The 19,156-nt window shown below is 40.4% G+C and overlaps 1 protein-coding gene across 3 annotated transcripts in view; it reads right to left on the bottom strand.

Moving 5' to 3' along the window:
- Positions 1 to 3,370: 3,370 nt before the first annotated feature.
- The window catches only part of LOC137185678 (unconventional myosin-Ic-like), a 60,570-nt gene continuing 44,784 nt past the window's right edge, over positions 3,371 to 19,156 (bottom strand). For all 3 annotated transcript variants that reach the window (XM_067593968.1, XM_067593971.1, XM_067593969.1), the window contains 24 exons: positions 18,743 to 18,814; positions 18,396 to 18,515; positions 17,562 to 17,635; positions 16,860 to 16,965; positions 15,160 to 15,240; positions 14,426 to 14,517; positions 14,160 to 14,254; positions 13,501 to 13,547; positions 13,289 to 13,369; positions 12,626 to 12,731; positions 11,487 to 11,604; positions 9,617 to 9,730; positions 9,412 to 9,488; positions 9,249 to 9,317; positions 9,003 to 9,087; positions 8,501 to 8,660; positions 8,190 to 8,273; positions 7,978 to 8,071; positions 7,817 to 7,872; positions 7,601 to 7,736; positions 7,446 to 7,516; positions 7,237 to 7,334; positions 6,841 to 6,940; positions 3,371 to 5,922 (listed from right to left, as the gene is read on the bottom strand). In XM_067593968.1, the coding sequence (XP_067450069.1) occupies positions 5,896 to 5,922; positions 6,841 to 6,940; positions 7,237 to 7,334; positions 7,446 to 7,516; positions 7,601 to 7,736; positions 7,817 to 7,872; positions 7,978 to 8,071; positions 8,190 to 8,273; positions 8,501 to 8,660; positions 9,003 to 9,087; positions 9,249 to 9,317; positions 9,412 to 9,488; positions 9,617 to 9,730; positions 11,487 to 11,604; positions 12,626 to 12,731; positions 13,289 to 13,369; positions 13,501 to 13,547; positions 14,160 to 14,254; positions 14,426 to 14,517; positions 15,160 to 15,240; positions 16,860 to 16,965; positions 17,562 to 17,635; positions 18,396 to 18,515; positions 18,743 to 18,814 (2,163 nt within the window). In that variant the 3' untranslated portion in view covers positions 3,371 to 5,895. The remainder of the gene's footprint in view (positions 5,923 to 6,840; positions 6,941 to 7,236; positions 7,335 to 7,445; positions 7,517 to 7,600; positions 7,737 to 7,816; positions 7,873 to 7,977; positions 8,072 to 8,189; positions 8,274 to 8,500; positions 8,661 to 9,002; positions 9,088 to 9,248; positions 9,318 to 9,411; positions 9,489 to 9,616; positions 9,731 to 11,486; positions 11,605 to 12,625; positions 12,732 to 13,288; positions 13,370 to 13,500; positions 13,548 to 14,159; positions 14,255 to 14,425; positions 14,518 to 15,159; positions 15,241 to 16,859; positions 16,966 to 17,561; positions 17,636 to 18,395; positions 18,516 to 18,742; positions 18,815 to 19,156) is intronic.

Below are 19,156 nucleotides of genomic sequence, written 5' to 3'. Positions count from 1 at the left end.
CAGGAGCGGTGCAAAAACAACACCGCCTCCCCATTGGCCCGTGGTTGAGCTAGAGACCAGCCGGAGCCAATCACAGAGTGCCAATATTACATGTGTGTTGTTTCTCAACACTGACAAAATGTTGGGATCACAGTCTTCAAATGTTTGGACACAAATAAATAAATAAATAAATAAAGGACTGGACAGCTGATAATAATGGGGTGCGAAATAGCTTCTATTTAGAAACAACAACAATGCAATAAACATAATGACAAGTCATATAATCTATTATAAAAACTTAACTACAAGCCAATAAAACTATTAAATCTTTGGCAGAAGGCAAATGATGAATGTTAACTTAAAGGTAGTTTAGATGTTTTTTGTGTAAATGTCATTAACACTGAATACAATCATAAAAAGGTTATTTAGCAGCAGAAAATGATTATAGTCTTGTTGGTGTAACTGACCACACGAGGACAGTTTTCTGTGCTTTTGGCTCCATGGTGCATTGAAGCACATTCAGACAGAGAAAAATGCTGCAAATTAAATAATACTTTATTACAAGTTTAAAAACTTCGGTGGGATTTTTGTTCTGATTTGACTATTTAGTGTACAAACTGCTCCCACACGGAGGCCTACAGTGCTCCTTGTTTTGTGGGTGTGACACATCTGCTGGACATGTCTAAGCACTGCTGTCTCGCCTATATGTAGGCTATAAATCCTCTCACCCGCGTGTGATGTGACGCACTGTTTACTTCCAACTTCATGCCGAACTTGTAATTCCTAGAAATACAAGAGTACGGGGTTCACATGATCCGGTGGAAAGAACAGCTGAAAACAAAAACCACTGTCGGGTATTTACACAGCGAGGGCGACACCTAGTGGCCGCTTCAAACTTATCATTGAAGGACTGTGGTGGAAGAAGTACTTGGATGTGCTACTTAGCCTCAGTACAAGTGCATATACCACAATGTAAAGTACTCTGTCACAAGTAAAGGTCCTGCATTAAAATATACTTAAAGTACAAAAAGCCGAAGTAATCATTATGCAAAATAACGCATTTAGACTTATATAATACTGGGTTACTATTACTGATGTGTTAACATGTAAGCAGCATTTTCATGTTGTAGCTGGTCCAGGTGAAGCTCATTTTAATTACTTTATATATGGTTAGATTGTTTCATATATAAAAATGCATCATATTATATAAACTAATCACATATTTTATATGTAAAATTAACTAAAGCTGTCAAATAAATGTAGTGGAGTAAAAATTACAATATTTCACCCTGAAACATATTAGACTAGAAGTATGAAGTTGCATAAAATGGAGAAACTGTACTTAAGTACTGTGCTTGAGTGAATGTACTTAGTTACATTCCACCTCTGCTGATGGATTAAACCACAGAAGTACTGGGTGTATACTCAGGGGCCCAAGAGGTCACATGGCCCCTAAGTCCAGAGCCTCTATACGAAATGACTGTTATTAACACTTTTTCTAACAAAAGTCAATGGTCTCAGCAGGGTGACGAAATCTAGCATTCTTTGTCTGGAAGAGGATTTACATCATATATACAGTGCTGCTTGAAAGTTTGTGAACCCCTTAGAATTTTCTGTATTATTAATTATGACCTAAAACGTGATCAGATATTTACACAAGTCCTAAAACTAGACAAAGTGAACCCAATTGAACCCCATCCGAACAAATGAGACAAAAAAAAAAAATTTTTTCATCTTTTTCATTTATTTATTGAGGAAAATTATGCAATCTTACACATTTGTGGGAGGCAAAAGTATGTGAACCCTTGCTTTCAGTAACTGGTGTGACCCCCTACTGCAGCAATAACTTCAACCAAACATTTCCGGTAACTGTTTATCAATCCTGCACATCAGCTTGGAGGAATTTTAGCCCATTCGTCCTTACAGAACAGTCTCAACTCAAGGATGTTGTGGGCTTCTTTGCATGAACTACACGCTTCAGGTCCTTCCACAGCATCTCTTTAGGATTAAGGTCAGGACTTTGATTCATCCATTCCAAAACATTATCTTTCTTCTGCTTTAACCATTCTTTGGTAGAACGACTTGTCGTTTAGTGTTGTTGTCCTATTTGCATGACCCACTTTCTGTTGAGCTTCAGTTCACAGACAGATACCTTGACATTTACCTGTAGAATTTGCTGGTACAACTCAGAACTCATCAATGATTGCAAGCTGTCCTGGTTCAGAGGCAGCAAAGCAGCCCAAACCATGATACTTCCACCACCATGTTTCACAGATGGGATAAGGTTCTTACACTGGAATGCAGTGTTTGCTCATAACCAAACAGAACACTTCTCATTCAAGCCAAAAAGTTTTTTTGGTCTCATCCATCCACAGAACATTGTTCCAATCACCTTCTGGCTTGTCCGTGTGGTCTTGAGTGAACCGTAGACAGCAATGTTCTGTTTGGAGAGAAGTGGCTTTTTTCCTTGCAACTCTGCCATGCACACCATTGATGTTCAATCTCCTCCTGATGATGGACTCATTAACATCGACTGTGGCCGCTGCAAGAGAGACCTTTAGTTTCCTAGACGTTACCCTGGGGTCGGTTGTGGCCTCCTGGACTATAACACGCCTGCTCTTGGTGTGATTTTTGTTGTTCAAATGAATTGATAATCTTAGGGGTTCACATACTTTTGCCACGCACAAATATGTAACATTGGGTCATTTTCCTCAATAAATAAATGAACAAGTGTAAAGTTTTTGTCTCATTTGTTTAACTGATGTCTCTTTATCTAGTTTTAGGACTTTAGTGAAAATCTGATCGTTTTAGGTCATATTTATGCAGAAATAGAGCAAATTCTAAAGGGTGCACAAACTTTCAAGCAGCACTATATGTATATATATACCTTTTGACCTGTAATCCTCCATGTGCCTCCCTTTACTGTGCAACCTTTACTATGCTAAGATAGTAGCTGGCCCCAGGTTTGCTGTGTGATCATTCAATTATAAACATTATTTTAACAATATTTTAACAATATGCAAACATTAACTGAAAACATTAAAGTTAATGAAACTGGATTCTTACACAGTGACAGGGCGTCCAGATTAAGTAATAGCGGGGCTGGCAGAACATTAAGGGGACTCTGATGTCAGTAGATTTTGTGCTTTAGTGGCGCATATTCTCAGTTCATTTCTATTAAATCAACACAAACCAGGTTGTGGTTTGTAGGTTTGCAACTTTTGGGACCCCTGGAGCTCCATTTTAGACAGAGAAAAAGCATTTTGTCACCAGGGAGTAAAGTGATGTTAGTGTATGCTTATTATTGTGCATTAACCTTGAAACATGGAGCACAAACATTTTATTAGACACTAGAACACACACAAAACTGAACACAAAGAGAGACCATTCATTTTGTTTTTACTGTACGTTTGAAATTTATTTTGCAAATCTTTAGTATCTTATTTTTTTAGTGTGTTGGCATAATTATACATTGGTTTGGTGCATACAGTAAGTCAGGACTGATAACAGGAGTGCATCTGTAAATCAATAGACAAACTTAGGATTTGGTTTGAATAAAGCTTATACACACGGAGAGAGGAAACCTTTAGGTGCCGTTGGGAAACTTTTAGAAACGGCCCAACACCCGTCGTCAGCCAACGACTAGACTCAAGGAGGTATTTCTCTTATAATCCCACATTAATCTGTTGTATTGCTATCCAACAAGGCACATGAACAAGTTAACAAACAATACTAAAAGCTGTTTCTCCCCAAATGTTTCACATCGTCAAACGTCACTTGGCTTGAATCTCTCATTTATAACACAGAACACAAACTGTACATATACATCTCCCTCCTGGAAAAAAACAAAACAAAACAGAACATTCAGAACTGACATAATATATAAATCATACAACACAGAATCACTAGAAATCAACAGGGTCTTTGGCTAATAAGTGCAGTAGCACAGTCCTGCCTCGGCATATTGCACCCGCCTCGCCTTAGAGCCATGCAGAGAAAAAGTTCTGTCATTGAGCGAGGTCTGGAAAAAAGAAAGAGGAAAAAAAAAAAAAATCCTTGAAACATTTTGGAGCTCCTCTCAAAATGTAAGCCTACAGAATTTCCAATAACACAACTTTCTCGCTGTAAGTCTTTGGTCTCGCCTGTAGGCTTGGAAGAGAGTCAAGGGTCAGAGTTAGGAAGATATTTTATTGTGCAACTGCTCTCTATGAGGCTCTGAACCTTAAATGGCATGACATTTTGAAAAGGATGCATGAATATTTTACTGTTGTCATGGGTTTTAAAGAGGAGTCATATAAAGGTTTAAATTGCTATTTCGGAAGGTTTTCTACCCTGACAATATGGGTAGTTTGACATTTTGGGAAATACATTTATTCACTTTCCTGCTGAGAGTTAGATGAGAAGATTGATACAACTCTAAAGAAAGCGAGAAAGTGAATAAGTGCATTTCCATAAATGTTGAACACTACACATAAGGAGTGGCTTCACTGCTTTTCACCTTCACATCCATCAAAATTATCCCATTAAAAGAAATTTCAATTATATGGCTTTAAATTGTGAGTTTTAGTCACATTTTTTGTCCAAATGCAGTTGCAAAGGCATACAGGTGTAAGAATGGAGCGATGTATTGTATAATATCTTAAAAAAAAAAAACTAAAAAAAACATTGGTTGAGCCCTAGTCAGGCGTAGCCATCAGACCAGTTCAGTCGTACTACAGATAACAGGCAGGTCATGGAGGAGGCTGGAGAAGCGAAGCAGAGAGGGGAGGTGGAGGAAAGGAGGAAATGTAGCCAGCTATGGAGAGAAATATTGGGGCCTTCGAGCCAGTCGGAGCATGTTATGTGGTGCTAGAGCAACATTCAGTCAGAGGACGACGGGTTTCTATCTACACTTAACTCGACTCACTCTCACGTTGAGTGTCATGGTTTTCATACATCAATATAAAGCTCTTCAACTCCCTCATTAAGAATAGTCAGGATTAGTCGAGGAGAAAGGCACAAGCACCTGGCAACAAGGCAAATGACGGCTGCGTTCTCTCGTCTTTCTTTTCACCTTTTTGTTGCCTTATCCTCAGCCACTTTACACATACTTTGTTCATTTTTTGCAGCATTTACAGTAAATGCTGTTTATCTAATGTAGTGATTCCCTCTTGATAAACTCCCTTCATATTTAGATAGTCTACAAATACAGATATATGAAAATATATTCAGTAGTATATCCAACTATTTTTTGTGAGCCACGGTATGACGCTATATTACTACCAGGTCTCTTGCCATCAAGATCCATTAGATTCTCGTGCTTAAGCATGAAGAGGTGTTCTTCCTCGTCCCTGAACCTCTCAACAGCTAGCCTACATGCTGTCAGCCTTATTCTATACACCTTCAATAACAAGCCATCCGCCCCAGTTAGAAAAGCAGGAAGACGGTCAAGCCTATAAGTCAAAAAGACAGAGTAAACAGGAAAAAAAAAAGAGGCAACAGGAAACAACTAACCCTGATTTCATCAATAACAACCCCCTTCTTCTCATTATTGTCACTTATTCTGACACTTCCCTCATTGTTTTCTTGGTCATGTTCCCCAAATAAAGCACAATAAACACACACGGTGCAAGAAAAATGCACCCGAATATTTGTTATTCCTTGGCCTCATATATAAAATCACAATATTCAAACAGCAACAGTATTAATCCCAAAAAATATAATATATAAACATAAATATATCAATTAGTTTTGCTGGACTTTTATTTTCTTTTAATTGGAAGCACGTGCCACCGGTGTGGTGACAAGCTGGCGTCTGATTGGCTTAGGCAGAACGGGATCTGCGGTCGTGTGATTGGAGGGTGGGAGAGATCAGGAGAACGTGGGTCCTGGTGTGTGTATATGTGTGTGTGTGTGTTTGTGTGGTCAGAGTGGCCATCATCTGGAGTTCAGTCTGGGAGCCGTCTGGAAGAGACCCAGAGAAAAACATCACGTCAACAGAGGGAGTTCTAACCTCAGGACGGACACAGGAAGTGACCGCTCAACAACAACATCAGTCAAAATATGCATTCAAAATAACATGTCAATAATGTCTCCACTGATTATGGCCTTTCATTAGAATTAACTTAGAATTAAACAGCAGACAGCTCTAAAATGAAGGTGCCTCCCTGACAAAAGAGCTAGTTCAAGATATAATCTCAGTGTGGTGGGGGAGGATTTTAAAGTCCTTGAAAAACTGACAAATTTCAAGATATTAAAGCTGCATTAGTTGAATTTTTTTGGCCACTTATGAGTTGCGTAACAACCACAATGTTAACATAAACAGCAAGTTCCTTTTAAGTGTTCTGCTCTCCGCCAACGTCTGAGGAAAACATCTGGCTCTTTAGTAGAACTTTTTTTCAGAGCTTTTTCTCTGAAAACTGCTGCCAGCTGTGTCAGTAAATGACGTTGATGAGAGTTTGTGAGCTGGAAAACCAAAACAATGAGCTAAAAGGCTCTGTAGAGCTGAAGGGAGCCGCTCATTTTCTGTGCATTCATAACTAAGAGTGACTTTCATATAACACATAGTCATTTCAACCCTTGTTAGTAAATTCAAATATTGATTAATGCAGCTTTAAATACTGTCGCAATTTATCAACTATTGGATGCCTCTATTAAAAAAAGAGAAAAAAGACTGAAATCCTTATAACTTGATCAAGCTCGACACTTAGAGGCACTCATGATCAGTTTAAACATTTTTAGATTTTATTCTGAAACAGCTGTTCTGTCAGTAGGGATTGAATGAAGAAAACAACAAAACAAAATCAAAAGTATTTATGTAGTATTTGATTTAGAAAATCTACCGCATCTGACTGAATGTTGAAGAGGAATTCGCCCACTCACCACAGACAAGTGTCCATTCTTAGCCTTGGCCACCAGTAGTTCTGATCCAGGTGTGAAGTCTATGATCCCCTCTTTCCCCTGACCTACTGTAAACTTTATACTGGAGAAAGAACAGAGGCACAGTTAGACCAGCCTGGAAGAGACTCTCGGCAGCAGACTTTGAACTTCTATATAGGTTAAAACAGGCATTTCTTGGTGTTCCTGCTTTTAACCACTTTGTATCTACAGTACAGTGTGTAGGAGTGATTATTTTTATAGTATTACACTGCTGTTAACATTATGTAAGAACACACACAGAAAAACAAGGCTAAACCTTAACTTAGAGTCCGTAAAGACAATGTAATACTTGTCATGTGCACACAGGATGTTTTTATATGTTCCTGCTCTGCTCCTCACCTGCCCTGGTTGATGTTGATGCTGTTTATTTTGTCGGCACAGATGGCGATCTTGGTCAAGGTCTCAATCACATGGTCGCTCTGCAGAACCACATCTCCCTGTGAGGAAACAACACACATGGTTTAAACTCACAGGAGAACACATGACATCTGACCGGGTTCTGTCGGAGCACTGTGCGAAGTTTATTTATAATCTGTCCTCGGCTTCACCTTCTGTTTGTTGTCTTCACTGGGCACGTGCAGAACAAACAAGCCGTCGCTGAGAGAGCTGACTGAGATACCTGCAGGGGAAGGACAGTTTTAATGAATAATCCAAAATAAGCTATACTCTTAGCAAATGATTCATCTGGCTGTTGACCTCTGACCTTTCAGAGCTCCATATTCAATGCGCTGCTTGAGTTTGGCCTCCTCTACAATAATGGCACTGTTGGCGGTCAGCAGCAGCTGGCGGGTTCGAGCCTTGTAGCCCTTCCTGTCGTACTTGGTGACTGGCACTGCATACTGGGAACAGAGGGGATGATGAAGAAACTCACAAAACACCTTATAAACTGCCTTTTGCATTGTGACTCTGCTCTACTAACCTTCATCTTCTCGCTGCCCAGAGCCTGCAGCACCTTGGGATTAATGTTCTCACCATCTGAACGAGAGGTGGCATGTTGTTAAATCATCTCATAATGTGACAAAATGAAGCCTGTACAAATCAGCCGGTCTGTTGTAGTAGAAACAGATGTCTGAAGCTTACCGAGTCTTGTGCTGACAAACAATTTGGGGACGCTCTGCGGGTAGTTGTCCTTCTTGTCTTTGAAGATCTCACTGGCGATCATCTTCTGCTCCATCTGTCCGCACACATTTAATGACAGTGAAGAAAATGAATGATGCAGAAAACAAGAAACCTGACAGTCAGATGAGCAGCAACTAAGAGCCTGACTTGACCGGTGACAGAACCATATTCACCTGGTGTTTCCATTCAGGGCTGATTTTCTTGCAGTAGCTCCACACCATGTTCTGCATGCACAGCTTACGCAGATGCTCTGACGCCTGAGGACACAGATAGTTTTCACAAATATGTACTTCTGTATATATGTGGGGTCATAAGACATACTGGATGTTTGAGTCATCATTTAACCATGAACTATCACAAAAGGTTTTGGGCTTTGCAATCATAACAATCCTCTATTTTCCGACTGTCCTCAGAGAAGAATATGTTCTTGTCCGTTGGTCACCAGAACACTCAGCTTTTGTTTTTTTAACAAACGTCCTCCTACCTCAGTGAGAGCTGCTGGTGGAGTTGGCCAGCTCTTGTCCAGGACATTCTTGGGCAGGTTCCTGCGCAGAGTCATGAGGAAGGAGTAGCGCACATAATCCAGGAAATACTCGTTCTCTGGACAGCGCTCCTTGTGGCGGTAGATGAAGCCCTTGATGAACCTTACATTGCGAAAAGATGAGGACATAAAAGCAATGAAAATCTGAGCATCACAGAGGATAGTGTCTTCTGATTAAAACACAAGCTCTGACAGACAATTAAGATGTCAATACTTCAATTAACATGAACATTATTTGCTTATATTTACAACTGGAAGACAAAAGCTCTTGATGTGAGATGTCTAAATAAAGAACGATACTTTCTATGAAGTAATCAAACCCAGCGTTCCTACATTCCACTAGTATAATGCTTATTTTAAAAGCAGATGTTGAAATACACTTGTGTATCTATCACACAGTGAGTGTATTGTGCCCTCTGCTGGCCTGTGCCTGCATGGTCTGTACCTGCGGATGGTATCAGCAGCCTGTCGCCTGCGCTGGGCCCTCCTCCTCGCCAGGATCCCTCTCCACCACGCCTGGATGGCAATAGCTAATGAGGAACATGACACACATTGTCATTTAAATAACGAAGAAATAACAAAAACCTACCAGGTGACATCTTACAGTTGTTAAACAAATTCTAAACATGACCATAGTGAGAGAAAATGCAGAATGATCTCAGCACAGACGTGTGACTAGAGACTTCCTCACCTGAGGTTCTGAGTTTTTGGTATTTGGACTTCTGGCTGTAGCCTTTCCATCCTGCCTGCAGCTTGGTGGCTGTAGGTAAAAGGAGAGATGTGGTTTGAATCTGAGGTGCAACAGTTGTTGAGAACGTTAGACACAAATCATCAGTGATGTCAGGGGCTCTCACCAAGACTGTGTTTCCTGGTCTCGAGTGCGTCCTCTGTAGCAAACAAGGTCTTCGGGAAGCGGATGAAGATTTTGGATCTGTGAGGTTGAGTTTAAAGTAAAACATATTCAGTCACATAAATTCTATACAACAGCTGCTTTAAAAAAACATCATAACACTTCTCTCAACATTTCTCTCTTCATATGTGTGTGTGTGTGTTGCTGACCTGCCCAGTTTGTATTCCTCAGGCTTGTATCCCAGGTGTTTGACCAGTGTGGCCACTCCATCGGACAGCTTCCCCTGCCAGTTAGGCCACGTGTCTGGACACAGGGACTTATACCTAAACAGACATAAGGCAAACAGAGTGGTGGAAAAGTAAATATGGTTTGGAATACTGATTCAGGGGTTAGACCTGATGGTTACAGAGAACATCTTTCAACTGTCAGTTCAAACACTTGTGTTGGCGAACTGAAGCGTTCTTGAGTAAGACACTGAAAACCCACCACTCCTGTAGCTCACTGATCAGCATGTAAAATGTTTTGTACTGGCGTCACTTCATATGAAGGAGTAGCAAGATGAGCTAGTGGTTAGATCATTTACTATAAAAATGAAATGGATTAAAGATTCTATATGTAGGAATCAGAAATTCCTTCTCATTAGTGACGCCGGTGGCCGTTAAGTGAGCTGCAGTCAGCATCCTGTTGCTCCTGCTCGTGCTCTCTAACGGTGTGTTTTGCACCATGTTTCGCACCGTGTTTCTGCAAAGCATCTCTCACTCAACCGGAGAGTCAGTCAGCTGGGGAGTGTGTGTGTTTGGCTGGGGAGCAATGAGCCGTGGCGAGGGAGCAACACACTTTTGCCGGGGATCAACACGTTGTGGCTGGGGAGCAACGAGCTGTGGCCAGGGAGCAACGAGCTACGGTTTTGTTGTGAAATGTGAGCTTATTATCACCTTTGGACACCAACAGAAAAAACAAAAGGGGTAAGCTATGTTCCACTATCACTCTGAGGCTTGTTTTCTGCTCCTTTGTTGAGGAAATAATGTTGATTTAGCTGTGTGTGTGCTTGGGAGTGGACGACCTGTCGTTGCGGCAGTGTTTTGTTGTGAAATGTGTGGTGGTTGACGGAGGCAGCTAACTGTCTAATTAGCTGGGGAGTGAATATCTGCAGAGTGTTTCTACTCGCATAGCACCGTATTTGTTGTGGTAGATGCTGGTCGTTTGTTGACGTTAGCAGGAGAGAAGCAAGGAACTCAGGAGCGTGCAAAAACATCACATCCATTAGATTTGTGTGGAAAATCTGGCCCGGGTCCTTCACATAGAAATCAGTCCACAGGCTGATACACACAACCGACAAAGTCAGGGAAGGTCTCATTTTTTAAGTTTCGTTACAACACGTTCACTCATTGGCAATAAAAAACGATTAATAAATGTAAAATGCTTCATAATTCTTACATATAGAACCTTTAATCTGGTTTAAAATGGCACATTGCCAAATCTAATTTCTTTTACATTTACACATACAATACGTGTTTGTTGTGAAAAAGGTCTATGCTGTCTTTACTCACTAGTTCATCACACCATCCATAATTTTAAGTATTTTAAATCATTTTTTTTACTGTATTATGATGTAAGGTAGAGTCAGACCTTTCAGATTCTAGGGGGTACTTTAATATTCCCTCAAAAACGTTAGGTGCAGGCAATTAGTTCAAACTAATTAGTAACAAATCTGTATCTGTACTGTACTGTACTGTATATCTATGTGTTTATGGCATGATTAGAGATGACAGGCACTGTTGAATCTTATATCAAAACTGAACATGACACTGGTTGGGAGCTATTTGACATTTTCTAAGTGGTAAAAATGTTCTTCTTATAGTAAATGTACAGTGGTATGTGGTGTATTTGTTGTACTATATGCTTTATCTGGTGTATTTGACTAAACAAGGAAGTCATATCAGTTCAGTTGTGTACTAGAACACAACAAGAAGCACATACGTTTGATTATGTCCTTGATAACATACAGTAGTTCATGGTACAAGAGGTAACGTGATTGTACCTTACAGAATAAAAAAAAAAAAAGGAGCAGCTGATCACCTCTGTAGGAAGACCTCGTAGCGCCGCCTGTAAGCAAAGCCGGCTCTCCTCACCCTCAGATTCTCCATCAGTCCCAGGTACTTGACCTGGTGACGGATCAACACCTCATCAAATCGACCTGGGAGCAGGAGGAGAGGGGAAAGAGTGGGAGATGGAGAGCAGGGCTACATCAGTCTGAGAAAAATGTAAAGTCTGTTGGAGAAAATGAACCAGAGAAAACCAGTAAATGCTAAACAGCAGCAGGAGTAGGAGTGACAAAGGACAGAGAAACAGTATAAAACTAAACAAAAGGCCAACTGTGGGGAGAAACAAAGGCCGGCCCGATATACTGACAACCACACGGAGAGTTTACGCTGCAGCCGCTGATGCATCTTAAAACAAACTGTTTTGGTTGGAATTAGTGAAAGCACGGGATTAACATGACGTCTCTGGGAAAATATTAGCTTATTGAAGCTGCTAAGCTGCTTCAACTGTGTTTACAAGAGTTGTTACATAAAGCTGACATCAAAGCTATTACATAGTTTCCGTAGCCAAACTGTATTGTATAATGTGGAATTGATTTTTTTTTTTTTTTGCACAGTGATATCATGGGTTATCAATAAATGGTAAAAATGGTAGGGTCATTATACTCTACTGAAACTAACTCTTCCCTGTAGTTCACTGTCCAATCAAGTTACCATTACTGTACAATATAGACTTATGTCTGTTACATTTTATGTCAGCCCATGAGATCAATACTAAAATATACATTTTTCCTCCATTAAACAATTGTAACGTCTTTGTATGTGTAAAAAACTAAGAGCACATGTATTTGCACATGTACATCAATTACTTGGTAGGAAACTCTACTTCATGTAGATTATATCAGAGAAAAGTTACAATAAATTGTGATAATCCAAGATGTTCAACAAGTCTGGCATCATAACAATAAGAAACAACAAAAGTTTTGTTTGTGATGTTCTTCTTTTACTCTGTCAGTCTCCAGTTTCACCTCTGATTACAGATGGTTTTTAATCCTGGAGTACACTATGACAACACTGTCACCCAGCTAGTTAACTCAGTATCTGACAGTATTTCTGTAAGCATTTCAGCATTCCTATTTGGTACTATATTATGCAAAACAAGACTTGACTTCATACCTGCTTGTTTGGAGTCATTGGGCTTGATGCAGCGGACGTACGACGGCTCCTTGGACATGAGGATCTCCATGAGTTTCGCCAGACTGGCTTTGAACTGGGTTGCTGCCTGGAAGGGCAGACACAAAACAAGAGAAACAGTAGAAGAAAGCTGGTTAGAGAGGGACGGAAAGATGACGGTGAGAGGACGCTAGTCAGTAACTGAAGCAAAGACTTCTAGAAGCTAATGAAGAGGAGAGTGAAATGGAAGCTTGCAGCGTTCACTGCGAAGGAGAGATGATGAGGTAAGGAGCGAGCAGAGGAGTGGCTGATGTGACTGGCAGTCCAGTAGAGACTGAACACTGGGCCCAGTGTGGAGGACTGGGACTCTAACTTGCCAGCCTGTGACAGTACCCTGTTCAAGTGTGTGTGTATGTTTGTGTGTGTGTGTGTGTGTGTGAAGGGCACACAAGTGTCAGGGCATTCCTCAGTGAGTGGGAGGCCACAGAGAATCCCCATCAGACTGCCCACTCAATACTGGAAAGGGGAAACACATCACTGTTTGTTTTGTTGTGGGAAAGTATGCTGGGATGCATGAGAGCATCATTTATAGGAGTGTGCACAACAGACAGAGAAAACCTGAGGACACAAACAGAACACACACACACGCAGAGTGAGGTATCTCACCGTGTCTGGACGTTTCTTGTCGCTCAGCTCCTCCCTGTCAAAACACTGGGTGAGGATCTTGTTCTCTGACATACACATAACCTGCAAAACACAATACGAAGGACATCATTGAACGTCTGACTCAGCCAAACACTGTATCACACTATCAAAGTGCTTCTCTTACAATCCTCTCAATTTATTCGCCTCCTGTTCATTCTAAAGTCAAATCTCACCTCTTTTAAGTTCCTGAAGAGCAGGTCGTTGTTCTTGTCCAAAAATCCTGAAGAAGAAAAGATCAACTTTATGTGTGATACATGTACTGACTAATCATTTCCACTACTTGTCACTGGTTATTCTATACATTTTCAGTACATAGACAGAGTCATGTCACACTCACTCTCAAACAGAAACACTGTTTATATTTACTGATTTTCCCATCACTTCAATTTTGCTGTTTTTTCGATCAGCTACTGTCCATGAAACTCAACACTTCCAGTGCACATTTCACATTAAAAGCCTTGCAGAAGTTCAAAAGGGATAACCCTACAGTTACACTTCTATGAGATTTCGCTACATGCCAGCAGGCATAAAAGGCATTAAGTTAAGTTAGTGAGTCACATTGCAACAAAGTTCTAAAATAAAATTGTCTTGGTTGGATGATGTGTGTATTTGGCAAATGGTACTGGTGTTTAGTACTGGAAATTAGTTTTGCATGTCTGACCTCCGTGCCAAATTCACCACAATACCAAACATCCGAAGACATGAGGTCACACCGGCCTTAGCTGCTACGCTTCATCTGCTTGTACTTGTTTCCAGTTACAAACAGAGAAGGACAATAGGGATGTGGAGAGCTTGTTTACAGCTACACACAAACACACACACACACACACACCGTTGACATTGTAGTTGACCTCTCCAGCGTAATGCAGCAGTCGGAATTCGTCACGGCCCATTACTTTTCGGGTCTTTCCATCAGCCAGCTTGTGACTGCAGGGTAAAACACACACATACAGACAGAAACACAGTGTGGATATATTGTGAATGGAGTGGACACATATTCAGTATAGCAGTCTAACAAGCAGACACTCTGATATTTAAGTAGTGTGAGACCAAGCTGGTTGCTGAGAGTTAAAAAAGACGAGTAGGAATCAAACTAACGTGACAAAGTGAGGGTGTCCTCCCACAGTGTCCTCCAGCTTCTCCAGGAAGGTGAAATCACTGGCATCTCCAGGTCTCAGACACTCCTCATCCTGTAGCAGCAGCAGAGGAGGAGCAGCTGTTAGTCGTTATCTCACCAAAGCAAACAACTGTTCAAAGACTACACCCCCCATTTACAATATCTTGATACTGAACTTTATGTGTTTAGAGTTTACACAAATGGTGCTGAAGTCATAACTTACTATGCAGTGAGATAAAACCAGTTTTTGGTTGTTACAGTAATGACTGAGCAATAAAGGAATAGTTCAACATTTTGGGAAACATATTTGTGGTGTTGTTGAGAGTTAGATGAGAAGACTGATTCTACTCATATTTGTCTGGCAGGTAGCTTAGCTTAGCTTAGCATAATGACTGGAAACAAGGGAAACAGCCAGCCTGGCTGTGTCGAAATGTAACAAAATTTGCCTGCCAGCACCTCTAAAGCTAACTAATCAATATATTATGTGTGCTTTGTTTAATCTGTACAACAACTGAAGGGAGTATCCTCTGGTTGTCTAGCAATCTCCCAGTGACGACAAGACTCCAGGATTATTTCCCAAATTGTCAAAACCTTCTTGTAATATGACACCTTATCTTGCCACAAGTTCATTGGGTATTTTATGCTGTGAATTGAATCATCTTTTGAAAATAAAATCTTCAGCTGTGAAGAGACGGAGAGCAGAGCGTCTCCTCACCAGGATGGAGATGATGCCTTTGAACTTCTCCTCCACCAGGTCACAGATGATCTTGTTGTTGAAGTACTGCACCGGCTCCCACTGGAAAGACAAAACTCTGGTTAGAGATCATGTGAAAATAAACTTTATTAGTCAGACATGAGCTGGCTTTGTCTGGCATAATTAACAGGATCATCACAAAAAATTAAACAGATTTAAAAGCTCATTTGAAATAATATGGATTTTGATAGACTGATGCCAACACTCATGCTGCATCCATCAAAAACATTCCACATACATAAAAGAGTAAGAATAAGACAGCTACCAGGAACAAGAAATATAAAAAACATAATAATAATAAAGTAAAAAAGACACACTGATGTTTAATAGATAAAAACCTATAGTACAGAAAAAATGACAGGAAGAAGCTGTTGGTTTTTATATCAATTTTATCCTCATTTCACCTGCTGCCAATTACATTTTTTATTAAAGAGTTTTTAAATCTATTCAATTGACAACGTGGCACTCTGAACCTCCTCCCTGATGGCAGGAGCTAATACTCAGTGAGTAGCACATGGGATGCTTGCTGTCTTACACCTATTATTTTCCAAGTAGTCGCACTAGTTTGGACTTCAACTGCATAGAGAGGCTACCAAACCAAGCTGTATCTACTTAGGCTCTCAAAGACCGCCTGATAAAAGACTACCATAAAATTTGGTGTATAAATGTAACTATTTTTAAATTTAAAAATATATCAGTCTGACTCTGATACAATTACAACTCTTCTAACCGTTTAGTGACCATAAATTCAATCATCTGCAGAATCTCAGGAATCCCGGCACGCAGACTCGTTGCTCACCCACTTGTATGTGGACACATGAACGCAGAGCCCTACTGGCTGAGTGCAGCAGTATTCATGTTACCAGCCACATAATTTCCACAGAGATGACAGAGAGCACGGCCCACGGCCCTGATGTCTGATGATAATGGGCTCTTTGAGAGGTGAATCCAAGTTTCTCCCACAACCTGTTTGCTTGCTCTCTAACCAGTGCATTTATATTAGACTGCACACAAACGGCTTCTTTGTTGCAGAGAAGCAAAACAAAACAATATAAATACAACGAATACAAATGAAGGCAAAGAGTGAAAAGTGAGGAAAACATTCCAATGACAGATGTTGAATTGGCCGCCGTTAGATATGTAATTTCCTTAAGAGGTATCATTTAAGCTTTTAACTGTAAATAAATAAAAGACTGCACAGCTCTAACGATAACAAAGATGGTGGCTTAATTCCTAATGGTGCAGCATCTTCTAAAAATATGCGCACTTATTGTAAATCACTTGGAGTAAAAGCCTCAGTGAAACAGCAGAATAATACATTAGATTATCAAATTTACGTCAGCAAACAAAACTGCAACCACAATCACATTAGGAGCTCTTTGCAAAGCCTAAACTCTGGCTGAGAGAGGAGGAGGAGGAGTGTGATGACGGGAGGTTAAAATGGGACAGAATCAGATAGCGTGATGAAGATGAACGGAGACTGACAGGACTGGAGGAGGAAAGTGATTTAAAAACAAGAGAGCTAATCAATGTGCCTTTCCACTCGCATGATCACATTGCACAAGAACTGCAGGTGTACATTTGTCACACTTGGTAGTAAACAGTGGAGGTGGGATGGGGATGTGTGTGTGTGAGAGGAAGGGAAGAGAGCGGTGTCTGACCGTGATGCCTTCGGCCTCGTACTCCTCCTGTTCCGACTTGAGGGTGAGCTCAATGAAGAGCTGCTGCAGCTTCTCGTTACAGTAGTTGATACAGAACTGCTCGAAGCTGCAACACAACGACAGCAGACACGTTAGCTCGAGGGGGAAAAAAAGCACAGGGTCATAAACATGCTGGTTGTTCTCATTAATTCACACTATTGGTGGTGAATCTTTCACTGAAGGCTAATATTACCCACTTACTGTAATTCATACCATATATGGATATAGGGTACTGTATAGGTTAAGGTTGAAGGTTAATTATTGTCCTTAGAAATAGCAGTTTAACATCTTTCTTGGCACAAATTCCACTGTTTTTTTCTGGAGCTTTCAGCTGCATCTCAGCATACAGCATTTACTCAGATTCCTCGGTAAGCAAATGAGCAAACTCCAGCAGCTGATGAAGGCCACAAGATGCAGCTGAAAGCTCCAGGAAATTCTAAATTCTTCTACATTGTGCTGAAATTTATTTATTTATTTTTTAAATCAAACTGTGTAGGTTAGTTTTCAGTGTTTCCATTACTTTAAGGTTTAGATGGATTTGTAGCTGTTGAGCAAATCTCATGAAAGGTTTAAATTCAGCATTAACAAACTGTAAACTAACAATGAACTACACAACAAACCTTATCATACAGGCTCCAGCTGATAAAATCATTAATACTGTACCTGTTGTGCTGGAAGACCTCAAAGCCATAGATGTCCAGCAGGCCGATGACAGAGTAATTCTTGTACGAGTCATCCTGTCATAGAAAAGGAACAAAACTTCATAAATGGAGCTCAGCTCACTGTTTTGGTTTTAAAACCAACTTTATTGTTTTGATTCTCTCTTGCTGCTCTCATCAACCTTGTTTTTCATTCACCGTTTTCAGCAAAAAGCTCTTATAAGCCCACGGTACAAACCTCCTCAGCCCCAAACCACAGAGAGATAAAGTACAGTTTGCTAACACTTTTTTCATATCGAGTTTATAACGTGTCAATAAGTAAATGTTGTGTTTACAGCTTGTTGTGCAGCCAAAAAAATCAAGTAATACAAGTTTAAAATAAATATTCTATTTAAAAATCATAATTGAATAAATAAATCATGAAATTTAATGTGTGCTAAAATAAAATTACAAATTTTACAGATTGATTTTCTGTAGCTGTATTCAGGAAAAAAAAAAAACACACATTTTGGGGATCATATGAGTTTATACTGAGTATGTTGGTGTAACACAGGCCTTGTGCTGACTTGTTGGACTGGTTAATGTCCACAAGGTGGAGCTGTGCTGTAACAGAATGAGGGAGAGACATCAACATGCTCTGCACTCCAGTTTGTGTCAAGTTTGCTTTCAGTTTAATAGATGTAGTGTGTTTAATATGTGAGTGATCTGACTTCCTCAAAGTAAGATGAGGTCAACACTGATCAAAAATGTACATCCCCTGAATGGGAAGTCGTCACAGTTAGTGCAGTGAGTGAATATATATGTGTGTGTGTTTGTGTGTGTGTGTGCATATTTATACCGTGTATGCCAGCGAAGCATTGATCTTGTTAACCAGCCAGGTGAAGGTGCGTCCATACACTGCCTTAGACAAAGCATCCCGAGCTGAGGACGCCTGCTCTAGGTTGAGAGGGCTCATCAGCTGAAGAAGAAACACACACACACACACACACACACACAGGAAGGTGATGGTGAGGAGAGACAGGCAAAGACATACAATAACAGAGTCATACAGAGAACAGCAGCGACAGTAAGACAGGTTACAATGTAATTAAACTGGACCAGACGTTACACAGACAGGACAACTTTGTATATAAACGCTTATCACACACTTGTGCTACAGTGAGAGTGTGTAATATCCAAACCTACCTCCTCCCCCTTGGCAATTATCTTCTTGTGTGTGAGTGCCTCTGTCAGCACCGTCCCATTCACTCCTAACAACTGGAAAAGCATAACAACATTAGCACACGCCACGGCTCCTCCAGTCATGAATAAATGATCCCCAAACATGTCAACAGACAGACGTCAGGCCGCTCAGCAGCAGTGACATCACTGCGTATGGTATCTGCTGATTATGTCTGACATCACACATAATTAGAAGATTGAAGCTGAAATGAATGGAGGCTGTTGTATCCATTTTTTTCTAGAGCAGTGTGCAGATTATTTCATTGGCTAAATCTTCACCAGCAATTGTAGGAATAAACAGATATGTGATCATATGTATTTATCAAGCTTCTCAGAGTAGGAAATCATTCCTAACTAGCCAAAGTAAATATTGAGGAG

This window comes from Thunnus thynnus, chromosome 7, assembly GCF_963924715.1.
Source record: "Thunnus thynnus chromosome 7, fThuThy2.1, whole genome shotgun sequence".
Lineage (NCBI taxonomy): Eukaryota > Metazoa > Chordata > Actinopteri > Scombriformes > Scombridae > Thunnus > Thunnus thynnus.
This window is presented reverse-complemented; position numbering and strand designations above follow the sequence as displayed.